Source organism: Cherax quadricarinatus, chromosome 14 (genome assembly GCF_038502225.1).
Source record: "Cherax quadricarinatus isolate ZL_2023a chromosome 14, ASM3850222v1, whole genome shotgun sequence".
Lineage (NCBI taxonomy): Eukaryota > Metazoa > Arthropoda > Malacostraca > Decapoda > Parastacidae > Cherax > Cherax quadricarinatus.
In genome coordinates, this window is record NC_091305.1 from 42348537 (window position 1) to 42363975 (window position 15439).

The 15439-nt window shown below is 44.9% G+C and overlaps 1 protein-coding gene across 4 annotated transcripts in view; it reads right to left on the minus strand.

The window, feature by feature from the left end:
* The window catches only part of LOC128694851 (uncharacterized), a 1130786-nt gene that overhangs the window by 331539 nt on the left and 783808 nt on the right, over positions 1-15439 (minus strand). For 3 of the 4 annotated variants that reach the window (XM_053785203.2, XM_053785218.2, XM_053785193.2), the window contains exon 5: positions 191-568. In XM_053785203.2, coding sequence (XP_053641178.1) covers positions 191-568 — 378 coding nt within the window. The remainder of the gene's footprint in view (positions 1-190; positions 569-15439) is intronic. The other variant, XM_053785209.2, reaches the window with a different exon arrangement.

A 15439-nucleotide genomic window follows, 5' to 3' on the forward strand; every position in this document is an offset into this window, starting at 1 on the left:
CTAGCCACAATAAGATTCGTCCAACTAGGTATATTTCTACACCATAGGAAGGTTAGCATAGGCGCCACTGTGACCACAGTGGTGCCTATGCTAACCTTCCTTGTCTTCCAGATCCTTGTCTGGAAGACAAGGATCTGGAAACTAGGACTACATCAGTCAAGTGTCAGTCAAGCAAGAAGTGTAAACTTACCTTCCAAATGGTGAGTGGAGACGAGGCTGTCTGATTACTCTCAAGCTTCAGTGAAGCTGAAGAGGTGAACTCCTCTTCTTGCCCCACATTTTCCTCTTCCTCTGTTGAATCCTCCTGGGGCGGTAGCTGAAGCCTTACTGGTCTCCTGCTGGTGGCCAGGGGTAGCGGGAAAGGAGAATTCCATCCGAAACCCTCTCTCTTCCTCCTGACGAGCACTGGCGGGTGTGCAGGGAGGTTCTCGCCTCCGAAGAGTTGGGTGTTGTTGAGGGACTGCTGCATAGTGGGTGGGTGTTGCTCCTGTGGGGAGGCCAGAGATGGCTCCTCTGTAGGCTGCTGCGTCGTCGACGGCAGCAGAGGAGATTCTGTGTCGCTGCCCTGCTGAAGGAGGAAACAGAGAGTCTCAGACATTGATTGGACAAGACAAAGGATCTATTGTTCATTGAAATCCTGCAGTGAATACAAATTAATTCATTTAGATACATTGTCTCGTGGAAATGCATGCAGGTGCGTGTCTGCAGGTGCGAGTGAGTGCTCACACACGCATCAGAATGTGTGTGTGTGTGTATGTGGTGTGTGTTCGTACGTACATTCAAATTTTTAGTGTACGTACATGCTATTTTCGTGTCAGTATAACAATGTTTATCAGTGATTCATCTTCGAAACCTTACTGTCTTATACAATTAAACTGTATAATAATAATAATAATAATAATAATAATAATAATAATAATAATAATAATAATAATAATAATAATAATGCATATAGTATTATCCTTATTTTTGCATATATTATCTTTATTATTATTGCATATATTATTATCATTATTATTAATTACACTCACTGGGAAGTGTTAATTAAACCCGTAAGGATTGGTAAGTATCTGGAGAATAGGAGATAATCATGTTCCGCTTCACTATCAACTTCGAAGTGTAAGTTTGTTTGAGATGAGCCGAGCAAGAGAGTTTCGGGTGTTTGCAATATTGGAGCCGTGGCGAGCAAACGTTTTACAGCCCCACGTTTTAAGGCGCATCTCTCACATCACAGGTGCTACTGAAGTGGGGATTGCTACTGTGCACCTTTAAATGGAGGATATTTCACGTTTGCTTTTAATTCCACTGAAGAGTAGTCAGAAAAAATTACACCACCACTGGAAAGGAAGTGGTTGCATCGTATTAATTCCCGACCATTTTGAGGTGTGTCGGGGGGAATCACCTCATACGCAATTATAATGAACTCAGCCCACTCATATTTATTCATAGGACGAAAATGTAAATACGTTGCGTTCTGCATTATTAATTCTTTTTTTCAACACGTCATTACATCAAGAGGAGAGCAATCTATTGCAAGACAAGGTATCAGATTACTTGTAAATGTAGAATGCTGTGTGAGAGTATGTTGCATATGTAGCGCTTTGTAACAAGGGTAAATTATATGCAAAACGCGCAAAGCAATTCAATAGGTTAATAGATTTTTTCTTACGAGTAGCACTCAACGTATGTGGGTTATTTTAGTGCAAGCACAGCTGCAGGCTCGATCCTCCGATTGCTCATTTCCACTGTCAACATATCCACTAATGACATTTTCCACCTTCATTGACAACACATCTAACACTGACAACAGTTCCATCACTGTCATTTTCCCCAATGACATTTCCACAGACAACATGCCCTCCTCCGACAGCATATCCACCATTGACAACATTTGCACTGACAACAGCTCTACACTGCTCTGCTGTCACCCTGCCCTACTCCCATACTGCTCTGCTCTCACACTGCTCTACTACAACTCTGCTCTGTTTTCACACTGCTCTACTCCCACTCTGCTCTGCTCCCACACTACTCCCACTCTGCTCCGTTCCCACACTGCTCTACTCCCACTCTGCTGTTCTCACATTGCTCTGCTGCCACACTGCTCTACTCTCACTCTGCTCTGTTTCTACACTGCTCTACTCCCACTCTGCTCTGTTTCTACACTGCTCTACTCCCACTCTGCTCTGTTCCCACACTGCTCTACTCCCACACTGCTCTGTTTCCACACTGCTCTGCTCCCACACTGTTCTACTCCCACACTGCTCTACTCCCACACTGCTATACTCCCACTCTGCTCTGTTTCTACACTGCTCTACTCCCACTCTGCTCTGTTTCTACACTGCTCTACTCACACTCTGCTCTGTTTCTACACTGCTCTACTCCCACTCTGCTCTGTTTCCACACTGCTTTACTCCCACACTGCTCTACTCCCCACTGCTCTACTCCCACACTTTTCTGCTCCCAAACTGGTCTGCTCCCAGACTGCTCTACTCCCACACTGCTCTACTCCCATACTTCTCTGCTCCCACACTGCTCTACTCCCACACTGCTCTACTCCCACACTGCTCTGTTCCCACACTGATCTGCTCCCACACTGCTCTAATCCCACACTGCTATACTCCCACACTGCTCTACTCCAACACTGTTCTACTCCCACACTGCCATACTCCCACACTGCTCTACTCCCACACTGCTCTACTCCCACACTGCTCTACTCCCACATTGCTCTGTTCACACACTGCTATACTCCCACACTGCTATACTCCCACACTGCTTTACTGACACACTGCTCTACTCCCACACTGCTCTAATCCCACACTGCTATACTCCCACACTGCTCTACTCCCACACTGCTCTATTCTTACACTGCTCTACTCCCACACTGCTGTACTTCCACACTGTTCTACTCTGCTCCCACACTGCTCTACTCCCATACTGCTCTACTCCCACACTGCTCTGTTCCCACACTGATCTGCTCCCACACTGCTCTAATCCCACACTGCTATACTTCCACACTGATCTACGCCCACAGTGCTCTAATCCCACACTGCCATACTCCCACACTGCTCTACTCCCACACTGCTCTACTCCCACACTGCCATACTCCCACACTGCTCTACTCCCACACTGCTCTAATCCCACACTGCTATACTTCCACACTGCTCTACTCCCACACTGATCTGCTCCCACATTGCTCTCCTCCCATATTGCTCTACTCCTAACTGCTCTACCTTCACACTGCTCTGCTCCCACACTGTTCTGCTCCCACACTGCTGTACTCCCACACTGCTGTACTCCCACACTGCAATGTTCCCACACTGCTCTACTCGTACACTGCTCTACTCCCACACTGCTCTACTCCCACACTGCTCTGCTTTCACATTGCTCTGCTCCCTCACTGCTCTGCTCCCACACTGCTCTTCTCCCACACTGCTCTACTTCCACATTGCTCTACTCCCACACTGTTCTACTCCCACACTGCTCTGCTCCCACACTACTCTCCTCTCACACTGCTCTGCTCCCACACTGCTCTACTCCCACACTGCTCTTCTCCCACACTGCTCTACTCCCACACTGCTCTACTCTCACACTGCTCTACTCCCGCACTTGTCTACTCTCACACTGCTCTACTCCCACACTGCTCTACTCCCACACTTCTATACTCGCACTCTGCTCTGTTTCTACACTGCTCTACTCCCACTCTGCTCTGTTTCCACACTGCTCTACTCCCACACTGCTCTGCTCTCACACTGTTCTACTTCCACATTGCTCTGCTCTCACACTGCTCTACTCCCACTCTTCTCTGTTTCCACACTGCTCTATTCCCACACTGCTCTACTCCCCCACTGCTCTACTCCCACGCTTTTCTGCTCCCAAACTTGTCTGCTCCCAGACTGCTCTACTCCCACACTGCTCTTCTCCTACACTTCTCTGCTCCCAGACTGCTCTACTCCCACACTGCTCTACTCCCACACTGCTCTACTCCCATTTTGCTCTGTTCCCACACAGCTCTAATCCCACACTGCTATACTCCCACACTGCTATACTGACACACTGCTCTACTCTCACACTGCTCCCACACTGCTCTACTCCCATACTGCTCTACTCCCACACTGCTCTGCTCCCACACTGCTCTAATCCCACACTGCTATACTTCCACGCCGATCTACTCCCACAGTGCTTTAATCCCACACTGCTATACTCCCACACTGCTCTACTCCCACACTGCTCTACTCCCACACTGCTCTACTCCCACACTGCTCTACTACCATACTGCACTACTCCCACACTGCTCTACTCCCACACTGTTCTACTCCCACAATGCCATACTCCCACACTGCTCTACTCCCATACTGCTCTAATCCCACACTGCTCTAATCCCACACTGCACTACTCCCACACTGCTCTACTTCCATGGTGCTCTACTCCCACACTGCTCTAATCCCACACTACTCTACTCCCACACTGCTCTACTCCCACACTGATCTGCTCCCACATTGCTTTCCTCCCACATTACTCTACTCCTAACTGCTCTACCTCCACACTGCTCTGCTCTCACACTGCTCTGTTCCCACACTGCTCTACTCCCACACTGCTCTACTCCCACATTGCACTGTTCCCACACTGCTCTACTCCTACACTGCTCTACTCCCACACTGCTCTTCTCCCACACTGCTCTGCTCCCACATTGCTCTGCTCCCACACTGCTCTTCTCCCACACTGCTCTTCTCCCACACTGCTCTACTCCCACATTGCTCTACTCCCTCACTGTTCTACTCCCACACTGCTCTGGTCCCACACTACTCTCCTCTCACACTGCTCTGCTCCCACACTGCTCTACTCCCACACTGCTCTACTCTCACACTGCTCTACTCCCACACTGCTCTACTCCCACACTGTTCTACTCTCACACTGCTCTACTCCCACACTGTTCTACTCTCACACTGCTCTACTCCCACACTGATCTACTCCCACACTGATCTACTCCCACATTGCTCTACTCTCACACTGCTCTACTCTCACACTGATCTACTCTCACACTGCTCTACTCTCACACTGTTTTACTGCCACACTGCTCTGCTCCCACACTGCTCTACTCCCACACTGCTCTACTCCCACACTGCTCTACTCCTACACTGCTCTACTCCGTCACTGCTCTACTCTCACACTGCTCTACTCTCACACTTGTCTACTCTCACACTTCTCTACTCTCACACTGCTCTACTCCCACACTGCTCTACTCCCGCACTGCTCTACTCCCACACTGCTCTACTCCCACACTGCTCTACTCCCACACTGCTCTACTCTCACACTGCTCTACTCCCACACTGCTCTACTCCCACACTGCTCTACTCCCACACTGCTCTACTCCCACACTACTGTCTACTTCCACACTGCTCTACTCTCACTCTGCTCTACTACCACACTGCTCTACTCCCACACTGCTCTCTATTCCCACACTGCTCTACTCCTACACTGTTCTACTCTCACACTGCTCTACTCCCTCACTGCTCTACTCCCACACTGCTCTCTACTCCCACACTGCTCTACTCCTACACTGCTCTACTCTCACACTGCTCTACTTGTGTCACTAAATTGGATGGACTGCATCACTGTGGCAAAATCTCCCTCATGTGGTGAATTCTTCCTTCCTTAGTGAGGAGAGTAAGTCTTTCCCTCATCATTTACCCTCCATCACTATCTTCTCCCCTTTCCTCTCTCTTTCTCTCTCTCTCTCTCTCTCTCTCTCTCTCTCTCTCTCTCTCTCTCTCTCTCTCTCTCTCTCTCTCTCTCCCATCTGTCACGTATCTAGGCTTCTCTAACCCCTCACTCTCCCCTCGAAACATTCCTCCTCTCACTCTCCCCTCAAACTGCCTTCACGGTCCTGCTTTTCCATTCCTCACGAGACCAGTCTTGAGTGTCCCTCTCACAGACCCTCCCATCCATTCTCTCTCTCTGTTTCTCTCTCTCTCTCTCGCTCTCTCTCTCTCTCTCTCTCTCTCTCTCTCTCTCTCTCTCTCTCAGAAAAACATCTCTTTAAAATAATCACAATAATCACGGTCTAAGAGAGTTGTACATTATTATTATTATTCAGAGTCCTCGATTAAAAAAAATCTCGGTAAGTACATAATAGTGATGGTTGTTGTGGTAGTAGTGGTAGTTGATGGTGGCACTGGTAGTAGTGGTAGTTGATGGTTGTAGTGAAAGTAGTGGTAATTGATGATGGTAGTGGCAGCAGTGGTAGTTGATGGTTGTAGTGGTAGTTGATGGTGGTAGTGGTAGGTGATGGTGGTAGTGGTAGTTGATGGTGGTAGTCGTAGTAGTGGTAGTTGATGGTGGCACTGGTAGTAGTGGTAGTTGATGGTTGCAATGATAGTAGTGGTAGTTGATGGTGGCAGTGGTAGTTGATGGTGGTAGTGGTAGTAGTGGTAGTAGATGGTGGTAGTGATAGTAGTGGTAGTTGATGGTGGTAGTGGTAGTAGTGGTAGTTGATGGTGGTAGTGGCAGTAGTTGTAGTTGATGGTAGTAGTGGCAATAGTGGTAATTGATGGTGGTAGTGGTAGTAGTGGTAGTTGATGGTGGTAGTGGCAGTAGTTGTAGTTGATGGTAGTAGTGGCAGTAGTGGTAATTGATGGTGGTAGTGGTAGTAGTGGTAGTTGATGGTGGTAGTGGTAGTAGTGGTAGTTGATGGTGGTAGTGGTAGTAGTGGTAGTTGATGGTGGTAGTGGTACTAGAGGTAGTTGATGGTAGTGGTAGTAGTGGTAGTTGATGGTGGTAGTGGCAGTAGTGGTAGTTGATGGTAGTAGTGGCAGTAGTGGTAGTTGATGGTGGTAGTGGCAGTAGTGGTAGTTGATGGTGGTAGTTGTAGTAGTGGTAGTTGATGGTGGAAGTGGTTGTAGTGGGTGGTGGGGGTTTCAGTGGGTGTGGGCGTGTACTGGGTGGTGGTGGATGTGGGGAGCATAGGATGGATGTGTGTCTGTATGTGGGGGGAAGTGTTGGTTAGGGTGGAGGTGGTGGTGATGTTGATGGTAGTTGTGGTGAGCTGGTGATTTAGACCGTTGTTTTGGAGGTGGTTGGTGGCAATGATATTGGTGATTGTGGTAACGGTTATAGTGGTTGGTGGTGATGGTGGTGGTTGGTGGGGGTGATGGTGGTGATTGGTGGTGATTGAGGTGATGGTGGTTGGTGGAGGTAGTAGTGGTGGTTAACATATACGAAAGAAGCAGTAGAGAATTTTTAAGACCTCATCAAGCATACATGCGGATTAGAATTATCAGATTTATATATATTAAGGACAGTCTTATACTATCCAGATATTTGAGTCAAGCATTGTAAAGCAGAGGGCTCTCTCCCCACCCTCCTCTCCCTCCGGCAGCTGCTAGCGTACCATATTGAAAAAAATGATACCATGAAATTCTTGGGAAAAATAAAATTTAATGGAAGTAATGGGCTATAATTATCACTGCCTATTAGTAGTTTCTTCAAGTATCTTAACTAGTAAGTTTATTTAGGTACAGGTATACATTAATACAGTCATACAAACTATCATACCTAGTAACATATCCAAAACAACCACTATGAGAAAATAGCAATCATTGGTCGCTGTTTGGACCATTTACAAAGTCACACTGTCAGAAAAGAGTAAGGTAGTCAGTATAAGGGAACAGGACAAGAACGGAAACAAGAAAGGGACAAAGGGGAATTAGTGGTGGTAGTAAGGAAGGTAGTGGAAGTATTAGTAGAAGAAATAGTGGCAGTAGAAAGTAAGGAGAGTGGTTTAGTTGCACAAGAAAGGGTGAAGGGAGGCAATAGCAAAGGTAGAAGCGATGGTAGAGGAAGAAGAAATAGAGACAGTCTAGGGACAAGAAAAAGGAGCACTATAGGAGAGCTAAGGACCCACAAGGGGTAGGACCAACAACGCTGGGAGGTGGGGGATTGAACTGACTTACGGAACACACTTGCGCAGAAGAAAAGAAAGAAGAGTGGAAAAATTAGGAAAGGAGAAGAGGTAGGGCACTGAGGAAAAAAAAAGAATAAGGTCACGAGTGTTCTGAGCTTTGAAGCATTTCACATTGTAATGAGAAAGGACACGAGTGCAATTAATGTGACATTTTATTGTGGCAACGTTTCGCTCTCCAGGAGCTTTGTCAAGCCGTTACAAACAATACATTGACACATAGAACTGTATATAGGTACAGAGTGAGGTACAAAACATAATGTCAAGTTGCTCCCGGCACTGGTCTTCACCTGTAGACTCGTCTTAGATCAAGTTGCTCCTGGCACAGGGGTCTTCACCTGGGGACCCGTCTATGGTCAGGTTGCTCCCGGCACGGGGTCTTCTTGTTGCAACCCCTGAATGGGTTTCAATGATTATGTATATATATATAATTATTATCTTTTCATATAATTTTATATTGCTTATGATTGCGATAATAGCTAAATCGTAAATATATATTTCTTTATATTATTATTTGACTTAGCTTCCTTTGGTTAGGTAGGATGTAACATTATGTGCCAAGTTCAAGTCTTGATTGTCTAACTACTGTAATTATCGCTCCTTGCTCGTTACTCTGCCGGCTTCTGTTTGTGCTTCAGCTGTCCACGGAGCTATCACGTGATCGAGGGGGGGGGTGTCCTCACCTCGCCTGAAGTATTCAGTCTGGTCTAGACTCGCTGGGTGGTTGGACGTATCCCTGACAAGAGCCTAAATCCCCCTTATTGGCCCTTGTTGGAGGATCGTCTCTGTAGCTTTGTTAGTTCTGTAGAACTCTGTTCACAGAACATTGTATAGACTTAGTGATTTTCGACGTGGTACTGAGGTTGTGTGTCGCATAGACACTCTAAACAACTCAGGTCCTGAGCTGTAGCTTCTGACCTAACTTGTACTGGTATCTGTGTATTATCACAGTCGGGGATTTTCTTATGCTGAACTTAGATTCAGTAGTATGGGAGTTTTGTGACTTTTGTGGAGGATCTGCTGATGGTCCCTACTAGCTGTCTTTATATTATCTCCTTGTTCCAGATTGTGTCGCAGTTGCTTGTTATATTGTTGTTCGGCTTATCAGTCGTTTTATTGTTCAAGCAGACTGTTCTGGTTGCCAGTTGGTCAAGAAGTTAGCTTATGTGAGGACTTTGTCAGTCACTTGTTTAAGTCTAGTTGAGTCGTGAGACATAGCGAACTACTCAGAGCACTTACACACATACACACAAACTTGTATATATTTGTAATATCTTATTAAATGTTAATGTACCAGACGGTACTTAAGAATTATAAATGTGATATGTGCTTTCAGCACAATACTATTGTATACGAGAGAAGTGATTATTATTATTTTGTTGATATTAATTTAATTTAATGATATACCTCTAGACGATACTTAATAAATTTATTAAATTTTAATTTCTCTAGTTAGTAGCCTACCAGTTGTAATCCTGAAGCACTATTGAATCATACTGAATTCTAATGGGTAAGTGGACAAGGATACTGACTAATTGTTACGAAAACCCAGTAACAGGCTGGATGCTAGAAGAGCAGTCCTTTCTAGTATTCACTGGAGATCTCTAAGCTTTTAGAATCGCGTTTTTTGTAACACTTCTCCACCTGGAGACCAGTCTAAGGTCAAGTTACTCCCGGCACAGGGTCTTCTCCACCTGGAGACCAGTCTAAGGTCAAGTTACTCCCGGCATGGGATCTTCTCCACCTGGAGACCAGTCTAAGGTCAAGTTACTCCTGGCACAGGGTCTTCTCCACCTGGAGACCAGTCTAAGGTCAAGTTACTCCCGGCACGGGGTCTTCTCCAAATATGGACATGAGCTATTATTCTTCAAAAATTAACGATTTTGTCCCAAATGAGACTCGCTATTCGTTTATCTGAGATTAATATAAAAATGTCAGGACGATGAAGCACCAACCTTGTCTGATTTTTTTGGAACACTGTGGTAGCAGTTGCTGTTTTCAATCTTTTGGCAGCACAAATGGTAACACCTACAAGTATGTGAGAAAGATAGGTTTGCGAGACACTGAGCATATGTTAAGCCAACCAGCAGCGGCTGGAGAGATGCCCATGACGGGGGAAATGTATCGTCATATATTTCTTTCTCGAAATCCTTGCTGCCTTCTAATGATTTAGCAAATACGTATTATAGTTAGCTGGTAAGTGATTTGGTATTTGCGTTCTTTAACAACTCTAAGAGGCAGATAACTCTAACAAGCAGTAACTAAAAAGCAGCAACTCTAACAAGCAGTAACTCTAACAAGCAGCTAACTTTAACAACCAGTAACTAACAAACAGTTAACTCTAACAAGCAGCTAACTCTAACATGCAGTAACTCTAACAAGCAGTAACCTCTAACAAGCACTCACTCTAATAAGCTTATGTACTGGCCTCAGGTATACAATGCCTGAAGTCAGTATATAAGCACCAGTCTTTATATCTGCACTTCAGATTCTTCAGGGAACATTTTTGGAGTGGTACAGAAAGGAACATTGAAAAATTCTGGAAAAAAAATGTTTGCTTACCGAAAAATAGTGCATAATTCTAGCAACATAGTGATGTAATCAGCTTGTTTCTATCATATTTCTAAGTATGTTTTCCCTTAAATGTAATTTTTTTGTTCTTGCTCTCATAAAAAAAAGACATGTTGGCAATTAGTTTTTTTCTCTCTCCAAAAATTGCGATTTTTATGATTGTTTCATTCAAAATACACTACACAGCAACATCTCTGAAGACTCCATTCAAGTGCAGGGAGTGATGACAACTCAGTCGCCTGTGGGGTGTCAACAAGTGTTGAGGTCTGCAACACACTGAAATTTCGCGCGCCGTAACCGTAGAGTTTTACAGAAAACAATATATGAATAACTCGGAAATAAGTTATTGACACTGTGTTCCATTTTTTGCGAAAAGTATTAATAGGAGAGTCATGATTTTATGCACACGTTATTGAGTAATGATGATTCTACTAACACCCAGGGAGGATTTGTGATATTTTTTTACAGCTTTGTTTGTATTGATTTTTTTTCTTACCCTCCCCCCCAAGAAAAATCACAAATTTCGACATTTTTTAATATGGAATCTATTGAGATTTTCGCTCAAACAACAGAGGGTTTATAATTATCCAGCTTTTATCTTTCATCTGATGTTAACTAGAGCATTGTACATCTTCCCAATTTTGTAGAAAAAGGAAAGTTTTATGACTTGTAAAATTTTGCACAATTTATTTTTTTTTGTCTAACTTAAAGGCAAAAAGTCACTACAAACACAGTGTGTAGGTTTTGAAATGCTGCATAAATCACTGTGAAAATCTCATTGAAATTTGACCGAAAAAAGGATGATTTCGTTCGCCACCCCCAAGGCTGAGGGACAGATTACCTCATCATTTGTATATAGTTCTACTGTCTTCCAATTATGCCCTTAAATCTGTAATGATAAAGCCACTGGATGGCGAAACGTCTACAATAAAGATACCCAGATGTTGCACATATGTTTAATTCTCCAACTCTAACAAGCAGCTCATCGGCACTGCTTGATTTGCTAATAATCAGCGTCTCTTCAAGTATTCCAAGGCTGCTAATTGCGTTAATATTTAGTCTGTCAAAGTCAGGCCCTAAGAACAAACTTTGTGGCCTCGGGGAAAAGTTGGGTTATGTCCAGCTGTAAATACAAACCCAAAAGATGCAGTGTATTGAATCCACGTCTTTACTGTTGCTTTTCTTAATTTTATCGCTATTTAAAAAATTAATTAAAAGTCATATTTTCACTTTGTTTTCTTCTGATGTATCTGATGAATTCTTTTGTTTATCCTTTAGATTTTTTTTCTCTTGCTTTCTCCTCATAGTTATATGTAATTAGTATGGAATTCATGGTTACCAGTAAATTTAATGTTAACTGCTACAGGATCTCTGGACCTGATTCTGTTTCTCACTAGTGTAAAATCTGCTAGGAGTCTTCCTGGCGCAAAAGCGATGCTCAGTAATTCTGGACTCCACTCTCTCGCTTCAGTGAGAATCAGAGTCCTTGTGTAGTGACTCGGAGGTGAGGCGACCAGTCTGCCTCCAGCTGACCAACACTGTCACACAGAGAATCAGTTCTTTGCTTGTTAGGTAACTGGACATAGATGCAACTAATGTGACGATTTATTGTGGCAACGTTTCTCTCTCCAGGACTTTTGCCAAGCCTACCGACTTGACAAGAAAATGTAATATTAGTTGCAGCTGTGCCCCTTTACCTAAAAGGTAATTCTATCATTTTTGACTGTAATTCTACCATTATTACTAATTCCTTGCTTGTTTGACGGTGGTAGATGCAGTGTTGGTGATGGGGATGATGGTGACAGTAGTGGTTGTAGTACATGTAGTTTTGCTGGGGATGGTGATGGTTATATTGCGGTTAGTGATGGTGTAGTTGTGTTGGGAATGGTGGTGATAATGTCTGTTTTGATAGCAGTGGTACAGGTGGTAGCTGCAGTGGTGGTGGTACAGGTGGTGGCTACCTTGGAGGTGGTACAGGTGGTGGCTACAGTGGTGGTGGTGGTACAGGTGGTGGCTGCAATGGTGTTGGTGGTACAGGTGGTGGCTGCCTTGGTTGTGACACATGTGGTGGCTGCAGTGGTGGTGGTGGTGGTTCAGGAGGTGGCTGCAGTGGTGGTGGTACAGGTGGTGGCAGAAGTGGTGGTGGTGGTACAGGTGGTGGCTGCAATGGTGGTGGTGGTACAGGTGGTGGCTGAAGTGGTGATGGTGGTACAGGTGGTGGCTGCAGTGGTGGTGATGGTACAGGTGGTGGCTGCAATGGTGGTGGTGGTACAGGTGGTGGCTGCCTTGGTGGTGGTGGTACAGGTGGTGGCTGCCTTGGTGGTGGTACAGGAGGTGGCTACAGTGGTGGTGGTACAGGTGATGGCAGCAGTGGTGGTGGTACAGATGGTGGCTTCAGTGGTGGTGGTACAGGTGGTGGCTGCAGTGGTGGTGGTACAGGTGGTGGCTGCAGTGATGGTGGTACAGGTGGTGGCTGCAGTGGTGGTGGTACAGGTGGTGGCTGCAGTGGTGGTGGTGGTACAGGAGGTGGGTACAGGTGGTGGCAGCAGTGGTGATGGTACAGGTGGTGGCTGCAGTGGTGGTGGTACTGGTGGTACTGGTGGTGGCTGCAGTGGTGATGGTACAGGTGGTGGCTGCAGTGGTGGCGGTACAGGTGGTGGCTGCAATAGTGGTGGTGCAAGTGGTGACTGCAGTGGTGGTGGTACAGGTGGTGGCTGCAGTGGTGGTGGTACAGGTGGTGGCTGCAGTGGTGGTGGTGGTGGTGGTGGTGGTGGTACAGGTGGTGGCTGCAGTGGTGGTGGTGGTGGTACAGGTGGTGGTGGTGGTGGTGGTGGTGGTGGTACAAGTGGTGGTGGTGGTAGCAGCTATGTGATGGCAAGGTTTATTGTTTGAGAAGAATTCTTGCTAATACTTCAGAGATGATGAAGCTGCCTTTATTCTGTGTTAGAAATAGCAATTAATGTTTATTCAAGGAATTTACGTCTACGAAAATTGTCGGACGTCGATGAATTTCATCAGGTGGTTGGTGGAATTCCGGTGTTGTACGTAGCCACTGTTCAAATTACAGTTTCTACATGCATTAATGTGTTCACTGCGATGTGTTTCATCTACGTATATTCTGTCACAACCTCAGCATTGGAAAGTATAAACCCCTGCGTTGATTGGTTCAATGCTTATCAGTTTCTTCCTAGTCAGATCTTTTATGGAAGTACTGATTGCGATGGCGACTCCAGTGTTAACTTCTGCGAGTACTTTATAAACGTTCAGTGCAACCTGGCTGTAGGGAAAGATTATAACCTTGATAGGAGTGGTGTTAGTGCATGAAGAACTGATGATCTGAAGGGCTCTTTTCCTGTAGTCTTTGATGAAAAAGGAAGGGAAATGCAGATCAGTGAAAGTTTGGTGTATGTATGTACATTCCTCGTTAAGAAACTCAGGACTACAAATTCGGTATGATCTTAGGAAAAATCCAACGATGATGCTTATTTTGATCTTAGAAGTGTGTCAGATCGTTTTCGTTTGTAGGATTCTTGTAATCTTAGATTGTTATCTACTTTGTGAATGAGGACGTCTAGAAAAGATAACTTGTCACTGGACTCCTCAAGTGTAAACTGGATAGCCGGTTCACCTGCGTTGAGCCTCTCCTGAAGATTCCGCACATCAAAATGTTTGGGAGTTATATTATGAGGACGTCGTCCACATAACATAACCAAGTGATGCTGGTGGGGATGATCTTGGCGAAGTGTTCAGCTGCCAGGTGTTCCATATACAAATTAGCTAAGACGGACCTGATGGGGGACCCCATTCCCATACCACAGGTTTGTTTGAAGACTTTGTTGGTGAAAGAAAAGCAATTGAAGTTAATGCAGAGTTCAATCAGGTCAACGAAATCTCCGAGAGGTAGAGGAAGATGGACTTTACATGGGAGAACACCAGTGGCTTGTGTGGTGGGTACTTTAGTGAAGAGGGAAGTTATGTCCAAACTACTTAATTTCTTGTCTCGGATGGAGAGGTCGCCTGAACGAAGTAGTAGTAGTAGTAGTAGTAGTAGTAGTAGTAGTAGTAGTAGTGGTGGTAGTAGCAGTAAACAGCGCAACAGTGGCAGAAGTGGTAATAAGAAAGGAGTGACAGTGACACAAGAGTCAGTGAGCAAAGTGTTAGAGAGGCAGTATTACTAGTAGTAGTAGTAGTAATAGTGGTGGAAGTAGTCTAAAGACAAGAGAAAAATGATAAAGAAAAAGGAGGACTGCAGAAGAGCTAATTGCCCCCGAAGGAGACCAAAACCACAAAATAAAAAAAACACAAAGGACAGAACTCACCTAGGATGAAGAGGGGGAAGTCAACGAAAATATAGGAAAGGATGAGAGGTAAAGTGAAGCGGAGATAAAGATCTGGCCAAATCATGAGAGTGTTCTGAAGTCTGGAATATTTGACAATGTAATGAGAAAGGAAGGCATCTATTGAGAGAAAGCCTGTAACTACTGAAAGTGTAAGGCTATCTGAGAGTCACTCGTCACTAGAGAGTGGCTACTTTACTAAAAACAAAAGATTATCTGAGAGTCACTCGTCACTAGAGAGTGACTACTTTACTAAAAGCAAAAGACTATGTGAGAGTCACTCGTCACTAGAGAGTGACTACTTTACTAAAAGCAAAAGACTATCTGAGAGTCACTCGTCACTAGAGAGTGACTACTTTACTAAAAACAAAAGACTATCTGAGAGCCACTCGTCACTAGACAGTGACTACTTTACTAAAAACAAAAGACTATCTGAGAGCCACTCGTCACTAGACAGTGACTACTTTACTAAAAACAAAAGGCTATCTGAGAGCCACTCGTCACTAGAGAGTGACTACTTTACTAAAAACAAAAGACTATCTGAGAGCCACTCGTCACTAGACAGTGACTACTT